At 48.3% G+C, this 19,212-nt stretch overlaps 1 protein-coding gene across 2 annotated transcripts; it reads left to right on the forward strand.

The window, feature by feature from the left end:
• Positions 1-5,152: 5,152 nt before the first annotated feature.
• Positions 5,153-15,488, forward strand: Pck2 (phosphoenolpyruvate carboxykinase 2, mitochondrial). 2 transcript variants are annotated; one of them, XM_085828653.1, is made up of 11 exons: positions 5,358-5,405; positions 6,724-7,176; positions 7,259-7,504; positions 8,355-8,539; positions 8,626-8,829; positions 9,161-9,348; positions 9,651-9,813; positions 9,977-10,195; positions 12,411-12,548; positions 12,745-12,840; positions 13,010-15,488. In XM_085828653.1, the coding sequence occupies exons 3-11, from the start codon at positions 7,338-7,340 to the stop codon at positions 13,462-13,464; spliced, it is 1,815 nt and encodes a 604-aa protein (XP_085684779.1). In that variant the 5' UTR covers positions 5,358-5,405; positions 6,724-7,176; positions 7,259-7,337; the 3' UTR covers positions 13,465-15,488. The 2 variants fall into 2 exon arrangements, with proteins under 2 accessions (XP_021037357.1, XP_085684779.1); XM_021181698.3 differs by lacking the exon at positions 6,724-7,176 and having other exon boundaries at positions 5,153-5,405.
• The last annotated feature ends 3,724 nt before the right edge of the window (positions 15,489-19,212 follow it).

The raw sequence follows: 19,212 nt of genomic DNA on the forward strand, positions 1-19,212 counted from the left end.
AGAGGTCAGGGTTAAATGTTTTACCTGATGGCTTATGTCTTAAGACAAGGCCTCTCTCCCTGAACCTGAGACTCACAAATTCATTTAGACTGACTGTCCAGCAAGTTCCAGAGAGCCTTTATCTCTTTATCTTTGTCTCCCCCACACTCAGAACTCAGATTACAGTCATGTGCCATACAGCCCAGACATGAATGTGTGCGGGTGAGGGTGCATGTGCACGCGTGGGCACAAATCCAGAGGTCAGCATAGGTATCTTCCTCTACTGCTCTCCACCTTATTTTTTGAGAAAGGGTCTCTCACTGAGCCTGGAATTCATAAATTGGCGAGACCTGCCGGCCAGTAAACAGAGAAGCTTCTGGTCTCTGCTCTCAGCACTGGGATTAAAGATGCCTGCCACAGGGCTGGTGAGATGGCTCAGGGGTTAAGAGCACTGACTGCTCTTCTCAAAGGTCCTGAGTTCAAATCCCAGCAACCACATGGTGGCTCACAACCATCTATAATGAGATCTGGCGCCCTCGTCTGGAGTGTCTGAAGACAGCTACAGTGGACTTACATGTAATAAATAAATAAATCTTAAAAAAAAAAAGATGCCTGCCACCAAACCCAGCTTTTCACCCGGGGGCTGGGGATCCAAATTCAGCTTCTCATGTTTGCTTGGGACTTTGACCATCATTCCAGTCCCTGATTGCTTTATTATCAGTCAGTCAATTACTATAAATATTTATATATCCAATTTTATCATAGATATGTATGTGTAAGAAAAATGCAGATATATATGGAACTTGAATACTTGCTAAGTAATGGTTCATTTTCTCTCTCTCCTCTCTCTCTCCTCTCTTTCTCCTCTTTCTCTCTCCTCTCTCTCTCTCTCTCTCTCTCTCTCTCTCTCTCTCTCTCTCTCTCTGGATAGGAGGGTTTTTGAAGCAGGGTTTCTCTGTGTAGCCTCAGCTGTCCTGGAACTTTGTAACCCATGCTGGCCTTGAACTCACAGAGATCTGCCTACCTCTAAGTCTGAAATCCTAGGGTTAAAGGCGTGTGCCACCATACCCAGCTACTGTAATGTTTTCAAGTATCTCTCTTAGATAAATTGGGACTGTTCTCAACTCTAGCTAATCTGTGAGACATCCAGGGGGTAAACCATGATTGTCCCTAAGAAGGAAAAAAACAAACAAACAAACAAACAAAACAAAACAAACCACAGAGCAGGACATTTCGGGTCACACCCTGCCCCCTGGTGGTACTGCTTGGACACAGTGCCAGCTGTGGCACAGGCTGAAGTTGCTGGGGAAGCCGATCACAGTTGGGGTGCAGGCAGGGGATTGGGGAGCAAGCTGAAGAAGAGTGAAGCAGGCAACAATAGTGGAAGAAACCCCTACAGCATGTCCTTGCTCTGTCTCCCTGAAGCTAGGAAGGAAGTTGTGGGAAAGAACTGAAGAAGTGCAGGTCTTGCTGGGTGTGGTGCTGCATACATACATAAATTCCAGCACACAGGGGGCAAGGCTAGCCTGTTCTACACAGCAAATCCAGGCCAGCCAAGGCTATATAGAGAGAAACCGTCCCCAAAAGGTAAAAGAATGTGGGATCACTCTTTCACACAATCGTCATTTGTCAAGTGACTATCGTGAGAGGACACTGGTAGGGGGCAGTTTAAATCGAGACTTGGTTTGCTTAGATTCTCTCTACAATGCAGAGAAATGGCCGGAAGGCCAGAAGGGAGGCGGAGGTGATGACTGGGATAGCTAGGGGCCAGCTTAGGGACTTTAAGCCTAGTCTAGATCCTTTGGGTTCTTCCTTTTTCCCCCATTTGTTTTTTGAGATAGGGTCTAGCAGCACAATAAACCAATGAAATAGTATGTAATAGGATTGCAGGGAAGGAAAAAACCTGGATAATTAGAGTCAGAAAGACCTGGAGCCAAGATCCCTTTCTCCAGCCAACCAGATTTGCCACTCTGAGCAAATGATTTAACCTTCCATGTCTACATCTGCAAGATAAAGTCACTGCAGACTGAGACTTGTACACAAGCTGCTAGCACAGCACCTAGCACCTGCTATCCATACCATAAATATCAATTCTTCCTCTATGCAAGGTGATGCTATACACAAAGACAGATGGGGTGTAAAGCCAGGTACAAGATAAGCCCTGTGCTAAAGTGTGGCTAATTGGGTAGAACCATTCTAAAGGTCCTGGTGTCTAAATAGCTATGAAAAATTAGAAAAATAATCCTTTAGTCTGACCGAGCTATTCCTTGGGGCCATCTTGGTAGATGATGGTACCATTCCCTGAGACAGGGAATCCCAAGAGCTGAAGCAAGGTTTTGAACAAGATGATGACCTTCAAAGAGGCAGGTGTCCTGTGTGAACACCCTGAGGCCTACCCACAGTGTAGGCAAGGGATAAGATGGGGAAGGCAAGGTGAATGTGGACAGTTCTGATGCAAGGATTATAGGATAGGGGGTGGGGTAGTACAGGCCTATAGACACAAAGGAAATGGGAATGGGAAGCACTGGAGACCAGCTACAGACCACCCTTAGAGGCCATCTCTGTTTATGCACAAAACTCTGAGACTAAAAATCAAGACTATTTGTTTTGAAAGTGGCAGGATCCACTTGAAATAAGCTTAAGTAAAAGAATAATGCATTTGTTCTTGTAACAAGAATATAGGCTTTCTGCTTCACCTATTTCCAGAAACAGCCACATCTACTCCACAAAGTGCCAGTGTAATATTTGAGACATGATAGTAAACATTAAAAAGAATGGATTTGGTTGTGTTGGCTTGAGGTCACCAAGGCTGCCTTCAACTCTAGTACAGGAGATACAGATGCTACCAACAACCCATTCATTGGCCTCAACTATTAGTCTACATGTTCCAGTATGATTATACACCCATGACAAGTTCCACAGTACAGTCTGGGATGCAAGTGGGAAATTTGTCTTTAATCTTCCAGGAATTTGATCTCTCCAACATCAGCTGGGTGGATGCTGGTGTCAAGTATGCTGTGGAGTCTATAGGTGTCTTCACTGTTGTGAGGAAAGGTGGGGTGAGTGGGAGGATGGACCCAAAGGGTCATCATCTCTGCCCTTTCTGTTTGTGATGGGTATGGACCAGGAGAGGTACAACAGCTCATTCAAGTTTGTCATCAATGCCCCCTGTTCCACAGTCTGCTTAGTGATCCCCGGCCCAAGGTCATCCATCAAGGGATTTATGACTACTGTCCTCTAGAAAACCTTGGATCACACACACACACACACACACACACACACACACACACACACACACACCGGAAAGCTGTGCTGTGATGGCCATAGGCTACCCAAAACATCCCTTCATTCCTGGTACAGCCAAAGCTGTGGGCAAAGGTTATGCCTGAGCTGAACAGTAAGTTCACTAACATGACCTTCTCTGTTCCTACTTCCACTGTGCGTCCTGGATCTGACATGCTGCCCAGAGAAAACTGCCATCTGGGAGATGCCAAGAGGTGTGGTGACACACACCTTTAAAACTAGCACTTGGGAAGCAGATTCTGCATTCAATGCCAGTTTTGTCTACATAGCAAGTTCCAGGACAGCCAGACTACATAGGGAGACCATGATTCAAAAGTAAATACATACATGCAGATATAAGAAGGTGATGAGGTGCCGGGTGTGGTGGTACACGCCTTTAATCCCAGCACTAGAGAGGCAGAGACAGGCGGATTTCTGAGTTCGAGGCCAGCAGGACAGCCAGGGCTATACAGAGAAACCCTGTCTCGGAAAAGAAGGAGAAGAAGAAGAAGAAGAAGAAGAAGAAGAAGAAGAAGAAGAAGAAGAAGAAGAAGAAGAAGAAGAAGAAGAAGGTGGTGGTGGTGGTGATGAGGCAGGCACTGGATCATCCTGGGCTGATATAGGTACCAGTTGCCTCTTGAGACTTTAACAGCAACATCCATTCTACCTTTGATAGTGGGACTAGCATTGCTCTCAATAACCACTTTATCAAGCTCATATCCAGGTATGACAGATAATTTGGCTACAGCAACAGAGCAGTGGACCATTTAGGTCCACACAGTCCTCCAAGGTCCACATGGCCTCCAAAGAATAAGAAACTCTGGACCACCTACCCCAGCAAGAGTAGAAGAGGAAGAGAGCCCTTGGCTGTTTAGGGAGACCCTGCCCTAACTCAGGCTCCACGGCACTGAGCATCTCTGCTCACAGTTTCCATCCTAACCCCCAATAGAAGAAGGGGCTTAAGAAGCCCTCAGACGGTCTTAATAAAGACCACTGAGGTGGTTAGGAGGCATCTATTGATCTTTGTCTCACTGCTCTGCCTCTGTCTCAGGCAGGTTGATGCTTTGCATTATCAAGCTGACATCCAACAGAGCCCAACTTAGGCTCTACAGACTCAGCAATCCAGCAAAAAAAGGAGCTCATGTCCAAAGGTTAGAAAAGGTCTCAACCAGGGATCTCATGCCCCCGTCTCTGAACATCCCGATTGCTGTGGCCAAGGTGTGGGCCACACAAACTGGCCCTAAGAGAAGCAAGGTCAGACCCTGATGGTTCTCCAAAGAAAGTCACAGTGCTGCTACCTGAAAGAGGATTCTGAGCATCATGGATGCGTTGAGTTTGGGTTGGTACAGCATTTGAATACCCAGTGGTCTCAAGTTGGAACGAAATGTTGAGAAATTACACAAGGACTTTATGATAGTGGCAAGTTGAGGGCAAATACTCTCTTTGGGATTAGGTGGGGGAGGGCTAAGGTGTGGTGGGCATTAGAGGACCAAGGATATGTTCTGTAAGCCTGAAACACCCCACCAATTTCATGGTGCTAGAGGAAACGCCCTTGATAAGAAGCTGGGCACAATAGTTTGGTTTTGTTATTATCTGAGGACTGAGGAGAGCTTAGCATCTGGGACACTGGAAAAGAAAAGCCTGAGGCTAGGCGTGCTCTGGAGAAGCAATCCCAGACCCTGAGGGTTTTAGGCCTCTTGTTATCCTGGGATCCCCAGCCCTGGTCTCATCCCTCACTCTTAGCTTGTTTGACATTCGACATCTCTTGGTTGCTTTCTCTAAGGAGCAACAGCCTTCAAAGTTACATCAGTATCTTGCAGCGTGGCTGGTCGTGTGGGCGGATCCCAAGTTGAACTCCGGCCTCCAATGGCTTGAGGATGTGATGACGGAGGCTTCGCCCAGCCCGGGGCCTTGAGCCCGGGCTAGTGAACCGGCCTACAGATGGGCGAGAGAACCAGCTAGGTTCCGCCCCGGCGACTGCCCGCCTCCTTTTTAAGCGCCTCCCGCCCAACCTCAACTCCCTCTGGCTTTGCCATGCTCCTTCCTTCCCCGCCTTCCTTGTCTCCCCGACTGCGCTCGTTCCTGTGGCCATCCCTCAGCGCCAGTCCAGGTGCCATGGCTGCTATGTACCTCCCCGGCCTGCGGTGAGTGACCCATAGCCCGGGGCCCACTCCGCGCTCCACCTTCCGGGCTTCCTCCGCTTGTTTCCCATCCTAGCAAGAGACTGGCAGGGTGGCTATTCATCAGTGTGGGTCTCACGGTGGTGCATCCCCCCTCCGCATTCCCATCCCCAGCCATGCCAGGTTTCCTACTCAGCCTCTGTGCTCTTCTGTCCCTCCCTGCGGCTTGTGTGCTGTTCTAGCTGCCACTCGCAACCTCCTCCCCCTTCTCCTTTGCCTTCCCGAGCCCTATCTCTGCAAATGCTCTACTTAGCAGATGTAATTCTTTCAGACCAAGGGCTCCCAGTCCACCTTTCAGTGTGTGAGGAACCATTAAGGCCTTGAGGCCATAGGGTTTGAGGCCCCGGGGACCCGAGCTCAAAGCTCCCTAAAGAAGGTAGAAGGTAAACATCACTTGCAGCCTCCCTGAGAACAGAACGGAACCTGGCACGAAGCCCAGTGAAGCCTCTGGGGACTAGGGGGGGAGGGAGACAGGGAGGGAGAGAAGGAAGGAAGCAAGCAAGATGGGAGGAGGGCAGACTGCCTTTTTAACTTGGCCGGCTTCCCCTAGTAGGTCCTGGACCCCAGGCTTGTCCTGGATGGCTCCCCCTGCCCCCACAATCGGGTCTCTTCTCCGTATACCCCTTTCTCCATGGTCTAGGACATAAAAGAGTCTGAACTGACTCCTTATCTCTTCTTCGCAGTTTACTTGGTTAATCCATGTGAGGGTGGTCTATGAAGGATAGAGAGAAGGTCCCTCTCAGAGACGTGCAGGAGAATGGGGGTGGGGCTGGGAGAAGCCGTGCTTCCCATAAGACAACTGGAGCCAATACCTGGGGATTAAAGCTTTCAGGATCATGCATTTAAAATTAATTTTTTAGGGAAACTGTCGTGTGCAGAAAAACACACAAAGAGACCTACCTTGCTGTGCCCCCCACCCCCTGGGGCCACACAAAGTATGCTGCCTTTTTTGTCTTCTGGAAAACACCCCACCCAGGCCCAAACTCCCACATCCAAGAGCTTCGTTTTCTCCCTTCCCAGGCAATGTAGCCTGTGCTCTCAGGTTCTGACCCTACCACCAACCCCTAAGGCTTCTAAGGAGAGCCAGGGAATGCACAGGCCCACACCATCGTGGCCTACTATGGGTTTTTGGCAGGTGACATCTCTTTGCCATCTTTTGTCCAGACCAATCACAGTAGACCCTACTATCTTCCAGGAGGGTAGCAGGACAAACGATACAGAGACTACCCTGCCCTTCTAAGAATCTAGGCATGGACCATTGGCATTATTCTTCTTGATCCAGCTTTCCCTATGTTAAAGCATCCTTGGCTAGTCCACCCTTGTTGACCCAGGTGAACAGAGGCACTACCTGAAGCCCCAGCATCCGTTGTCTTCATGCGAGAATCCTAACCTAAAGCCTGGCTGGCACTGGGAGAGGGCTTTACCATCTGGAGCTATGCCTTCTGTTGGAGGCATTTACACCAAAGGAGACAGATAATAGTAGCTGCCATTTGAACATCAAAACTGATTGAAAAGGCCATGGAAGAGCTTCTTTAAGATTGCTCATGAAGCTCTCACCTGGGCAATTTCTTCACTCTTGGACCAGAGGTTTGACTGCCTCTCCTCCTCAATGGGAGACACAAACCTCATAAAAGCCACAGATACAGGTAGTCTGAACTCACTCCACATACCCACCACAATCCAGAACCTGGTCTTACGGTGCCTGCAACCAGACACACTTTGGTACTCCCCAGAGGTACGGCTTTCTGCCCCACTCATCAATGCTTGTCTCCCATGATAGCCACTGGATGGTTGACTCTCTGTTTTGACTCTGATAGGCTTAGCCGGCATGGGCTAAGGCCCTGGTGCTGGTCACTGTGCCGTAGCATCCAAACCCTGCGTGTGCTCAGTGGAGATATGAGTCAGCTGCCGGCTGGAGTTCGAGACTTTGTGGCGCGCAGTGCACATCTGTGCCAACCAGAGAGCATCCACATCTGTGATGGGACGGAGGCTGAGAACACTGCCATACTGGCCCTGCTGGAAGAACAGGGTCTTATCCGCAAACTCCCCAAGTATAAGAACTGGTAAGCCTTGAAACTAGCAACCCCCACGATGAGGGTTACTGCTTAGACTGAGGTCCCTCTGGGTTTCCCAAGACAGATATTTCTAGACCACATCAGTGGAATGAGCCAGAATGGGAGCTTCAAGGGAAAGTGGAACGGGAAAGTGAATGTTTTTTACACTAAATGAAAAAGTTGATACGAATTTACAAATTGGAGCTCTTACTTTGGAGGGGGCCTACTTACTGCCTGCCACCTCTTTCATGAAACATTTGCCAGGGGTAGAGGCTCCAAGGCTGTGCCTTGGGGAAAACCCCTCTTAATGAGACAAAGCCTAAAGGGACTAAACTGGAACTGGATAAGAAAAATAACGCCGACAGACCTAGAGTCAAAGTTAAACTTAAAAAGTGGCCACCGGGCGGTGGTGGCACACGTCTTTAGTCCCAGCACTTCGGAGGCAGAGGCAGGTAGATTTCTGAGTTCAAGGCCAGCCTGATCTACAGAGTGAGTTCCAGGACAACCAGCGCTACACAGAGAAACCGTGTCAGAAAGAAAGAAAGAAAGAAAGAAAGAAAGAAAGAAAGAAAGAAAGAAAGAAAGAAAGAAAGAAAGAAAGAAAGAAAGAAAGAAAGAAAGAAAGAAAGAAAGAGTGGTCAGGCTTAGTGGCCCATGCCTTTAATCCCAGCATTCAGGAGGCAGAGGCAGATGGATCTCTGTGAGTTTGAGGCCAGCCTGGTCTATATAGTAGGTTCCAGGACAGCTGGAGCTACATAGTGAGACTCTGCCTTGCCAAAATATAACAACAAAAAAAAGTGAGTCTGGAGATAAGTAAAATCTGCTAGCCACCATTTCCCGGCAATCCTCTCTCCCCCAGCTGGCTGGCCCGCACAGACCCCAAGGATGTGGCACGGGTAGAAAGCAAGACGGTGATTGTAACTCCTTCGCAGCGGGACACAGTGCCTCTCCTGGCTGGTGGGGCCAGGGGGCAGCTGGGCAACTGGATGTCCCCAGATGAGTTCCAGAGAGCTGTGGACGAGAGATTCCCAGGATGCATGCAGGGTAACGAGGCAGGGACATAGAGGCAGGGGCACTGAGGATATGACTGGATTTGGAATCCTTCCTCCTAGCGACATCTTCCTCCACAGGCCGCACTATGTATGTGCTTCCATTCAGCATGGGTCCCGTGGGCTCCCCACTCTCCCGCATTGGAGTGCAGCTCACTGACTCGGCTTATGTGGTGGCCAGCATGCGTATTATGACCCGCCTGGGGACACCTGTACTTCAGGCCCTGGGAGATGGTGACTTCATCAAGTGTCTGCATTCAGTGGGCCAGCCCCTGACTGGACATGGTGAGTACCTATCTAGGACACTGAGACCTTCTTCCACTCAGAGGGAGTCCCAAATCTTACCCATCCACGGAGAACTTGTGGATGTAGAACGATTATTCCCCGAGGCCCAGGAACGCATCCTGGACTGGAGTAACACCATTTGGAGAACAGAAGTCAGTCGACAGGTCTGACAAAGCACGAGGGCTGATGGGTACTGAAGAAGATGGTTTAGCTACCCCTGGGCATTCTATTGCTTCCAAGTGTCTCTTGGGTCAATCCTTGATCCCTTCAGTCCCTGACACCCTGGTTTCTGATGCCAGTGGCAGCAGCACTATGACCCCATTGTCTCCAGGGGATCCTGTGGGCCAGTGGCCGTGCAATCCAGAAAAAACCCTGATTGGCCACGTGCCAGACCAGCGGGAGATCGTCTCCTTCGGCAGCGGCTATGGTGGTAACTCCTTGCTGGGCAAGAAGTGCTTTGCCCTGCGCATCGCCTCTCGCCTGGCCAGGGATGAGGGCTGGCTGGCAGAGCACATGCTGGTGAGGGCCTGGTGAGGAACTGAGCAACTGTGGTAGGGGAGTGGGTGGGGAAGCCTTGGCAATCTGCCTCTGCCTTGCCTCCTTCCTGCCAGGTGCCAGGAGGGTGAGCCTGAAGCCTGAAGTTTTAGCCCCAGGCTGCTGAGGTGCTACCCTAGTCTCTGGTGGGGCAGGACGCCTGCTTAGTGAATAAGCATTAGTGTCCATTTCCTGCTGCCTACCCCATTACCCTCTAGCTCATCCATGCAGATTATGCCATCGTGACTTTTGGTGAGTTCATTCTGTTCCCTCTGTCTCCAACACAGATTTTGGGCATCACCAACCCTGCAGGGAAAAAGCGCTATGTGGCAGCTGCTTTCCCCAGCGCCTGTGGCAAGACCAATCTGGCCATGATGAGGCCTGCATTGCCAGGCTGGAAAGTGGAGTGTGTGGGGGATGACATCGCCTGGATGAGGTTTGACAGTGAAGGTGAAGGGCCCTTTTCCTGAACAGCCAACATGGTCCCATACCCTGATTAGCCTAGCAACTGCAGATCTGTCAGATCTAGAAAATAAGGGAGAGAGGAGGACCTCCTCCAGGCTCACATCTAAACCTTTCCTAATTGGTCTTTCCTTTCTTTTACTTTTGGCAGGTCAACTCCGGGCCATCAACCCTGAGAATGGCTTCTTCGGGGTGGCCCCTGGTACCTCTGCTGCCACCAATCCCAATGCCATGGCCACAATTCAGAGTAACACTCTCTTCACCAACGTGGCTGAGACCAGTGATGGCGGTGTGTACTGGGAAGGCATTGACCAGCCTCTTCCGCCTGGTGTCACCATAACCTCGTGGCTGGGAAAGCCCTGGAAACCTGGTATGTGGGGTGAGGCACTGTGGCAAAGGCTCCAGAGCTCAGCACTTTAAATGTAGGTGTGTTCTGCCTACAAGTGTGTCTGCACCGCGCATGCATGTAGTAAACAGGCTATCAGATCCCCTGGAACTGGAATTACAGATGGTTGTGAGCCACCATGTAGGGGTTTAGAATTGAACCTGTGTCCTCTGCAAGAGCAGCCAGTCTCCGCACAGCAGATTTAATGATGGAAAACCCTCTACAACCCTAGCTTTTTGTAGTTTCCAACACCAGGCAAGATCTCAGTTCGTGTCCCCCTGATCCATTAATCATTGTTTGGGGATCCAAGTAATTATTTAACTTCCCTTCAGCTTTCCAGTTTTCCAACCAAATTAATGGGTTTTATCTTAGTACTCATCTGTTTGGATTACGGGAGGAGTAATAATACATAAAAGGAGTTTAGCATACTGTCAAATGCATAACACTTGTCGATGGTGAGTATAAGCTGGACAGATTTATATTGGAGGACTATTTGGAGAACTGTTAAAGCAGGAATTGGGCCAGTAACATTTGACCCATCAGGAAAGAAGGAAGCCTGTGTCCTCTATCATTTGTCTCCCATGTTCCCCTGTATGATAGCCTGTGTCTAAAATTGCCCTACCCTTCCCATCCCTCCCTATGTTGTAATCCTGCATGAACTCAGGCTAGTGCTTTAGACTTTCTTAGCGGCTGGTTTCCCAAGCCTGTCTGTCATTACTGCCTTTCCATTGCCTTCTGTGGTTATAGGAACAGAGCACAGCCCAGGAAGAGCTTGTGGTCACTGAAGGGCAAGCTTGAATTTTGCAGGCTGGCCTAGCAGTCAGCCTCCTTTTTTGACCAGCCTTTATTTTCTCTAACACCATCATTAAGTCCCCCTCAGGTGCCCCACACAACTGAGAAATCCAAAAAATAAGATAAACTTCTTTCCCAACCCTTTCAGGCTAGTTTCCCAAGCCTTTCAGCAACTCTGAATTCACTGATATAACTAGAGCGTCAGGGTCCAGGGCTGGGCGCCAGAGATAGACGTGTTGGCTCCTGGCTCCCACTCCCTACTTCCAATGGAAAAGGCACCTGCCTGAGTCTCACCAGTGGTGCTCACACACGTGCTGCTGACTTGGCTCCCAGCTTCTCTCCAGCGTACCTGAAGGTGCCAACTGCTCTGGGCTCCTCGGGTTATGACTGACCAGGTTATGTTCCTGATGGACTTCATGCCCTAAGCAACCCACTCTGTCAGGGTCTAAGCAGGAGCAGAGAAATCACCAAAGGTCTGAGGCTTTAATATCAACCACTGGGCTGGTGAGATGGCGTAGCATGCTAAGGTGCTTACCACCAAGTCTGATGACCTGCGTTAGATTCCCAGGACCCTCATGGAGGAAGAAAACTGAACACGTTATCCTCTGATTCCCACATGCATCCCATGGCAACCCCTAGTCCCAATACAATAGACTAATAAATAAATGTGTAATAAAAGTAATTTCTCTTTGCATTTTGATGCAGGAGATTGCCTTTCCTGGTGTGTTAATGGGAACCCATTCCTTGAAATATTGACCTGACATGCTCAGTTTTTGCTTTAGGTTTAGGAAAATTAGATTTGATAAACAATAATCCTGTAACTAAAAGTTTCTAGGAAGAAAATTATTCTAACTACATGCCAATATTTAACTGTTTCCTTAAGACTTTTACCAAAGCACCCTGCCAAGTCCCAGGTCCTCTTCCAGGGTTCTCTAGCAGCCCCTTTATTGATAAGTAGCCTCATGGTTGCAGGAAGATGTCCTCATCCCTGCTCCCTTCTTCTTTACAACACAAGGCTGTAATTAGCTGATGAAACCATGCAAAGGGGCGGGAGCTAGAGCTTGGTGGTAGAGTGCTTGCCCTCCATGTGTAAGACCCTGGGGTTAAGCTTCAGCATCATGAAAAGAAATGCGAAGGCTGGCAAGATGGCTCAGTGAGTAAGGTCCTGAGTTGAAATCCCAGCAACCACATGGTGGCTCACAACCACCCATAATGAGATCTGATGCCCTCTTCTGGTGTGTCAGTGTACTTATGTATAATAATAAATAAATCTTTTAAAAAAGAAAATAACACTAAAAAAAATGTCATTGTGTGTTCACATGTGAAATGTCATTGTGTGTTCACACGTGTCTGGGTTGAGAGTGGCCATGACCTTGGAAGTGATGATATTTTGCATTTCCTTTGCCAGGTGACAAGGAACCCTGTGCACATCCAAACTCTCGCTTTTGTGTCCCGGCTCGCCAGTGCCCCATCATGGACCCAGCCTGGGAAGCACCAGAAGGTGTCCCTATTGATGCCATCATCTTTGGAGGCCGCCGACCCAAAGGTAAACAGTTTGTAGTAAAGGTCCAGCCCTACAGTCATGCTCCCACCTTCCTGTACTTAGAACTCACAGGACCGCTCACAGGGACCTCCAGCTGCTGTGTAGCCGTGTCTCCTATGGTGAATGCAGAATGTGCGAGGGCGTGGGGTCTGAAATGGAAGAAAATGGTTGCCCATAAACCTGTTCATTGGTGTTCCAGGGGTACCACTGGTGTACGAGGCCTTCAGCTGGCGTCATGGGGTGTTTGTAGGTAGCGCCATGCGCTCTGAGTCCACTGCCGCTGCGGAGCACAAAGGTGAGTTCTCACCCTCCATGTTCCCTGTCCCTACTCCCACTGTCTCCCTTTCTCCCATCCTGTCTCCTCACTTTTCCTGAAGCTCGTTCAGAACTGTAAACCTTTTCCTCTGCCAGCGGGGATACAGGGCACTCTTCCCTTGCTTAACCCACCCTCCCTCCTGTCCTAGGAAAAACCATTATGCATGATCCCTTTGCCATGCGGCCTTTTTTTGGCTATAACTTTGGACGCTACCTGGCACACTGGTTGAGCATGGAGGGGCGAAAAGGTGCCCGGCTGCCTCGTATCTTCCATGTCAATTGGTTCCGGAGAGATGAAGCAGGCCGCTTCCTATGGCCAGGCTTTGGGGAGAATGCTCGTGTGCTAGACTGGATCTGCCGAAGATTAGAAGGAGAAGACAGTGCCCAAGAGACTCCCATTGGGCTAGTACCAAAGGAAGGAGCCCTGGACCTCAGTGGCCTCAGTGCAGTGGACACCAGTCAGCTGTTCTCCATCCCCAAGGACTTCTGGGAGCAGGAGGTTCGTGATATTCGGGGCTACCTGACAGAGCAAGTCAACCAGGACCTGCCCAAGGAGGTGTTGGCTGAGCTCGAGGCCCTGGAAGGACGTGTACAAAAAATGTGACCTGAGGCTCTAGGCTAGCAAGAGCACAGCTCCCCCATTTGGGTAGAGAACCCCCAGGCTCACAGAAAACATGAACAATCTGACATTAAAATGTGTGAGTGTTGGAAGGCCAAGCCACAGGACTCCCCATGCTGTCTGATAAGAGATGCACACTTTCATACATGCATTTGTTTCCACTTCCCTGTGTCTGCATAGGCTTCCTTCTAATCGGTCTCCAGCTGGCTCGCATAGTAGGAACTTCTGGAAGAAGGCATTCCTCTTCTGAAGAAATGTAACCTGGTATAGTGATGCAAACCTTTAATCCCAGAGGCAGCCCAACCTCTGGGAGCTCGAGGCAAGCCTGCCTGGTCTACAGAGCAAGTGCCAGGTCAGCCAGGGGTATATAAGTAGGACTTAATCCCCTCCACCAAAAAGAAAAAAAGAAGGCCACAGCACAGCAGGCTGCTCCGTGTTTGAGTTAGTATTTTTGTCCCACACAGACATGATGCAGAAGTCCCCTTCTCCAGAGGAAGCCACTCCAGAACCAATTTCCTCCTCCTGGTTTCCTCTGGCTTCCTGGAACCAGGAGCCACACCTGTTATTTTTTTCCTTGAGACAAGGTCTCATGTAGATCAGGCTGGCTCCAAACTCACTGTGTAGCTAAAGGTAACCTTGGCATCCTGATCCTCCTCTCCCTACCTCTGACAATCTTGCTACCAAGGCCAGCTAGACAACTAACACTTCTAGAACACTACCTGTATTCTAGACACATTGTCAACGTACCATTTGCATTTCAAAAATACAGAGTTAGATTGAACATAGTAACATGTCTTAAAATCCTAGCACTTGGAAGGACCCTATCACAAGGCAAGAGAATTGTATACAGTGACCCTGTCTTCAAAAACCACAAACCAAAGAATTATCCAGTGAATGCCCCATGTCTTTGTGTATATGGGCAACAGGGGGTTATTTAAAAAGAAAAAAAAAAAAAAGATTAGCAGTTCAGAGAGAGATGGGAAATAGGACAGGGGAAGTGGATTTGATCAAACGGCATTATGTATACATAAAATTCCCAATAATAAAGATATGAGGTATTTTTAAATAGGCAGTTGGAAACATGGCTCAGGGGTTAAGAGCGAGTGCTGCTCTAGAAGAGGACTGCAGTTCAGCAGCCACACGGGGCTGCTCACAGCCGCCTGTACCTGCAGCTCCAGGAGATCTCACACCCTGACACTCACAGGGACCTCGCTTGCACACATTCACACACACATAATTAAAGTGAATTCTTATATTTTTTTAAAATTTATTTTATTTATATTAGTACACTGTAGCTGTCCTTGGACACACCAGAAGAAGGCATCAGATCTCATTACAGATGGTTGTGAGCCACCATGTGGTTGCTGGGAATTGAACTCGGGACCTCTAGAAGAGCAGTCAGTGCTCTTAACCACTGAGCCATCTCTCCAGTCCTAAAGTGAATCTTTAAAAAAAGAAAAGTGGGCTGGGGATGTAACTCAGTGACAGGTTCCATCCCCGTTCTGCAGAAAGCAACACAGGCCAAACAACTTGTCAAAGGCAAAACAGTAAGCAAGTAGAGCCGCCTCTCTAAACCCCCCAGGGAACGTATCCACGAAACAGCCTTACCAAGTCTGGGACAATGAGCAGTGCGTGGTGGCATACCTTCAATCCCAGGGCTCAGGAGAAGGTCTGGCACAGGCAGGACTACACAGAAATAACCTGTCTCTTAAGAAGAGAAAGATTCTACATGATACTAATGTTTGGAATGAAGCTTAGTAATAATATAACCACCTGAATTCTGAAATCAATTATGAGAGAAATAACAAAATATGCAATAAGGGACTGGAAAGAGTTTGGCAACTGTCTCCTACGCTTTCAGAGCACCAGACTTCAGGTCCTAGTGCCCACCATGGGTGGCTTACAACCACATATAACTCTGACTCCAAGTTTTCTAGTCTTTGAAAATACCAGCACATGTGTGAGACACACTCACTAGGACATGAATAAGATTAAAAATTTTATGTGTATCAATGTAGCTGCCTGAATGTGTGTGCACCATGTGTATACCTGGTGCTCAGAAGGTCAGAATTGGTAATGGATGCCCTGGACGCAGAGCTAGGATGGTTGTGAGACAACATGGATGCTGGAAACTGAACTGAGTTCTGCTCTGCTAGAGCAAGAAGTTCTCTCTAGATCGTTAATAAGGTGTTAGAAAATAAAACAGGAGCAATGATCGCACGTGAACTGGAGTATCTGCTAAGGAGAACTTCCCTTAGGAACAAGATGAATATATAAACTTAGAAAAAGAAGAAACCCTTCAAATACAATGGGATTCCGGGGAAAACCCTCAAAAGAAGCAACTGAAAGAGAACACGCTGGAAAACTGGTCAGGGAAGAAAGGTTCACAGAAGGTGAGACTAGAACACAGCAACTGAATACACAACACCTAGAAATACAGCTGGCAGAGGAGGTGGGGAAGGTTGATCAAGTGGAGTTACAAGGTTATAGCAACTGAGGTCAAGTGTTCTGCAGAAAGTAAGGTCATTAAGGTATCACCATCACAAAAAAGCTGAAGGGCCAGGCGTGGTGACACAGGCCATCAATCCCAGCACTCGGGAGGCAGAGGCCAGCCTGGTCTACAGAGCTAGTTCCACAACAATCGGTGCTGAGACCTAGCCTCAAAAATACAAAAACAAACAAAAGCCTGAAGGATTTTTAATGTTTTCTGTTTTAGCACAAAGAAATGATGTTTGAGGGGAAATTCGTCCTAATTTGAACATCACATAGTGCATACATGCATCTAAACATCATGTGATGCCCCACAAATATGCACAATCTTATCTCAAAAGAAACATAATTTAACAGTCAGAGCCTCATCTTCATAAATAGCAATGGGTCCGTGACACAATAACTTCTGCACACAGTGGCTCTACACCTTCATCTGTAAAATGGGAACATACCTCAGTGTTGTCAGGATGACTGTCAGTGGGGCAAAGCAGTCCAGCTAGCAACAAAGACCAAACAGACACGCTAGGCACTTAGCTGCAGTTCCTCTCCACTCCAATCACTAGAGTTGGCCATTTAAGTCGGCCTTATGGAGCTGACGCTGCTGTTAAGGGGGAAAGGAGCCGTGAAAAGAAAATGGACAGGAAAAGAAGATTCAGAAACGGGGCCTTCCGGGAAAGAAGCAGGGGAGCTCGGGCTCCAGATCCTTTTCACTGCACCAAGGTCTTCCTCCCACCCCCAAGACAGGGCTTCTCTGTGTAGCCCTGGCTGTCCTGGAACTCACTCTGTAGACCAGGCTGGCCTCGAACTCAGAAATCTGCCTGCCTCTGCCTCTGGGATTAAAGGCATGCACCACCACTGCCTGGCTAAGATTTATTTATTATATATAAGTACACTGTAGCTGTCTTCGGACACACCAGAAGAGGGCATCAGATCCCATTACAGGTGGTTGTGAGCCACCATGTGGTCGCTGGGATTTGAACTCAGTACCTCTAGAAGAGCATTCGATGCTCTTAACTGCTGAGCCATCTCTCCAGCCCCAAGGTCTTAGTCTTTTTTTTTTAATTAGGTATTTTCCTCATTTACATTTCCAATGCTATCCCAAAAGTCCCCCATACCCTCCCCCCCCACTCTCCTACCCCCCTCCCACTTTTTGGCCCTGGCATTCCCCTGTACTGAGGCATATAAAGTTTGCATGTCCAATGGGCCTCTTTCCAGTGATGGCCGACTAGGCCATCTTTTGATACATATGCAGCTAGAGACAAGAGCTCAGGGGTACTGGTTAGTTCATAATGTTGTTCCACCTATGGGGTTGCAGTTCCCTTTAGCTCCTTGGGTATTTTCTCTAGCTCCTCCATTGGGGGCCCTGTGATCCATCCAATAGCTGACTGTGAGCATCCACTTATGTGTTTGCTAGGCCCCGGCAGGTCTTAGTCTTAAACACAACTTTTGCCAATAAAATTGGCCCACATAGCAGATAAATAGAGGCATGATAAAGAAATTTGGAGTTTTTAGACTTGTTTACTGGCTTGCTTTTTGTTTGGAGTTTGTTATGTTTGCTTGAGACAAGGTCTCCTACATCCCAGACTGGTGTTACAGAGAATGTGTTACAGAAGCTAGTAGTGAATTCCTGATCCTCCTGCCTCCACCCCCCAAATGCTGGGATTACAAGCGTGTTACCATGCCCAGCCTTGGCTTTAGTTTTGGTTCCCTCCCTCCTTCCCACGTTCTTTTCAGTTTTGGTTTATTTGCAGTACTAGTATAGAGTCTCGGGCCCCAGGAATGCCCGAAAGTGGTCTACCACTGTCTTACATTCCAGTTGGGTTTGTAAGGTAGGTCTCACTATGCAGCCCTGCCTACACTGGTGCTCTCCCAAGGACTGGAATTACAGAAATATACACAACACCCAGCAAACACATTGTATAGAAAACAGATGTAATTGAATAAGCTATTATAATCACCCTTGAAAACATTACCCAAGGGCTAGAGAGATGGCTCAGCGGTTAAGAGCACTGACTGCTCTTCCAGAGGTCCTGAGTTCAAATCCCAGCAACCACATGGTGGCTTACAACCATCTGTAATGTGATCCCATGCCTTCTTCTAGTGTGTCTGAAGACAGCTACAGTGTACTCATACACATTAAATACATCTTTAAAAAAAAAAAAAATCCCAGCACTTAAGAGGAAGAGGCAGGCGGATTTCTGAGTTTGAAGCCAGCCTGGTCTACAGAGTGAGTTCCAGGACAGCCAGGGCTACACAGAGAAACCCTGTCTTGGGGGGAAAAAAAAGGAAACAATAAGAAAGAAAGAAAGAAAGAAAGAAAGAAAGAAAGAAAGAAAGAAAGAAAGAAAGAAAGAAAGAAAGAAAGAAAGAAAGAAAGAAAGGACAAGAAAAGAAAGAAAAGACAAGAAAAGAAAGAAAAGATAAGAAAAGAAAGAAAAGACAAGAAAAGAAGGAAGAAAGTAAGTAAGTCAGTCCATGACGGAAAGAAGTGTGGCAGCAGGAGCTGAGAGCTCTCATCTTGAACAGAAAGCAGGAGGCAGAGACTGGGAAGTGGGGCCAGCATGGGCTTATCTCCTCCAATGAGGCCATGCCTCTGGACCTCCCCAAAGAGTTTTACTGCCAGGGCACCAAGCATTCAGATACCAGAGATAATGGGAGACATCTTTCATTCAACTACTACAACACTTGATAATCTTATGGCACTTACTGTCCAAAATTAGGATTAGTAGATGGATGAGGTAGGGCGTGCCTGCAGGAGCAGCCACTGGAGGGACAAGGGATAAGGACTGCAAGTGCAGGGCATCCTGGACAACTCAAGGAGACCTTGTCTCAAATTCAAAAGTGAAAAAAAGAGAACTAGACATGGAGCTTGGTTGTAGAATACTTGCCTAGCATGTGCAAAGCCCTGGGTTCAAACCCCAGAACCATACTCTTCTAGAAAACAAAACACACACTCATGCGCACACACACACACACACAAATCCTTTTATATGTGTATGGCTGCTCAGCATGCAAATGTATCTGTCTACATATGTATCAGGACTGGAGTGGCAGATGGTTGGATGCTGCCATGTGGATACTTGTCCTCGAAAAGAACAGCCAGCCGGGCAGTGGTGGCGCATGCCTTTAATCCCAGCACTCGGGAGGCAGAGGCAGGCAGATTTCTAAGGTCGAGGCCAGCCTGGTCTACAGAGTGAGTTCCAGGACAGCCAGGGCTCTTAACCACTGAGCCATCGATCCTGT

This window comes from Mus caroli, unplaced genomic scaffold (genome assembly GCF_978045245.1).
Source record: "Mus caroli unplaced genomic scaffold, Mus_caroli_1 scaffold_12, whole genome shotgun sequence".
Classification (NCBI taxonomy): domain Eukaryota; kingdom Metazoa; phylum Chordata; class Mammalia; order Rodentia; family Muridae; genus Mus; species Mus caroli.

Excerpts from the sequence above, each read along its gene's own strand:
- Pck2 (XM_021181698.3), top strand. The coding sequence starts at position 5,296 with ATGCTCCTTCCTTCCCCGCCTTCCTTGTCTCCCCGACTGCGCTCGTTC. Across the intron at positions 9,814-9,976 it reads GATGAGGTTTGACAGTGAAG|GTCAACTCCGGGCCATCAAC; the intron begins GTGAAGGGCCCT and ends TACTTTTGGCAG. Across the intron at positions 12,549-12,744 it reads TGGAGGCCGCCGACCCAAAG|GGGTACCACTGGTGTACGAG; the intron begins GTAAACAGTTTG and ends TTGGTGTTCCAG.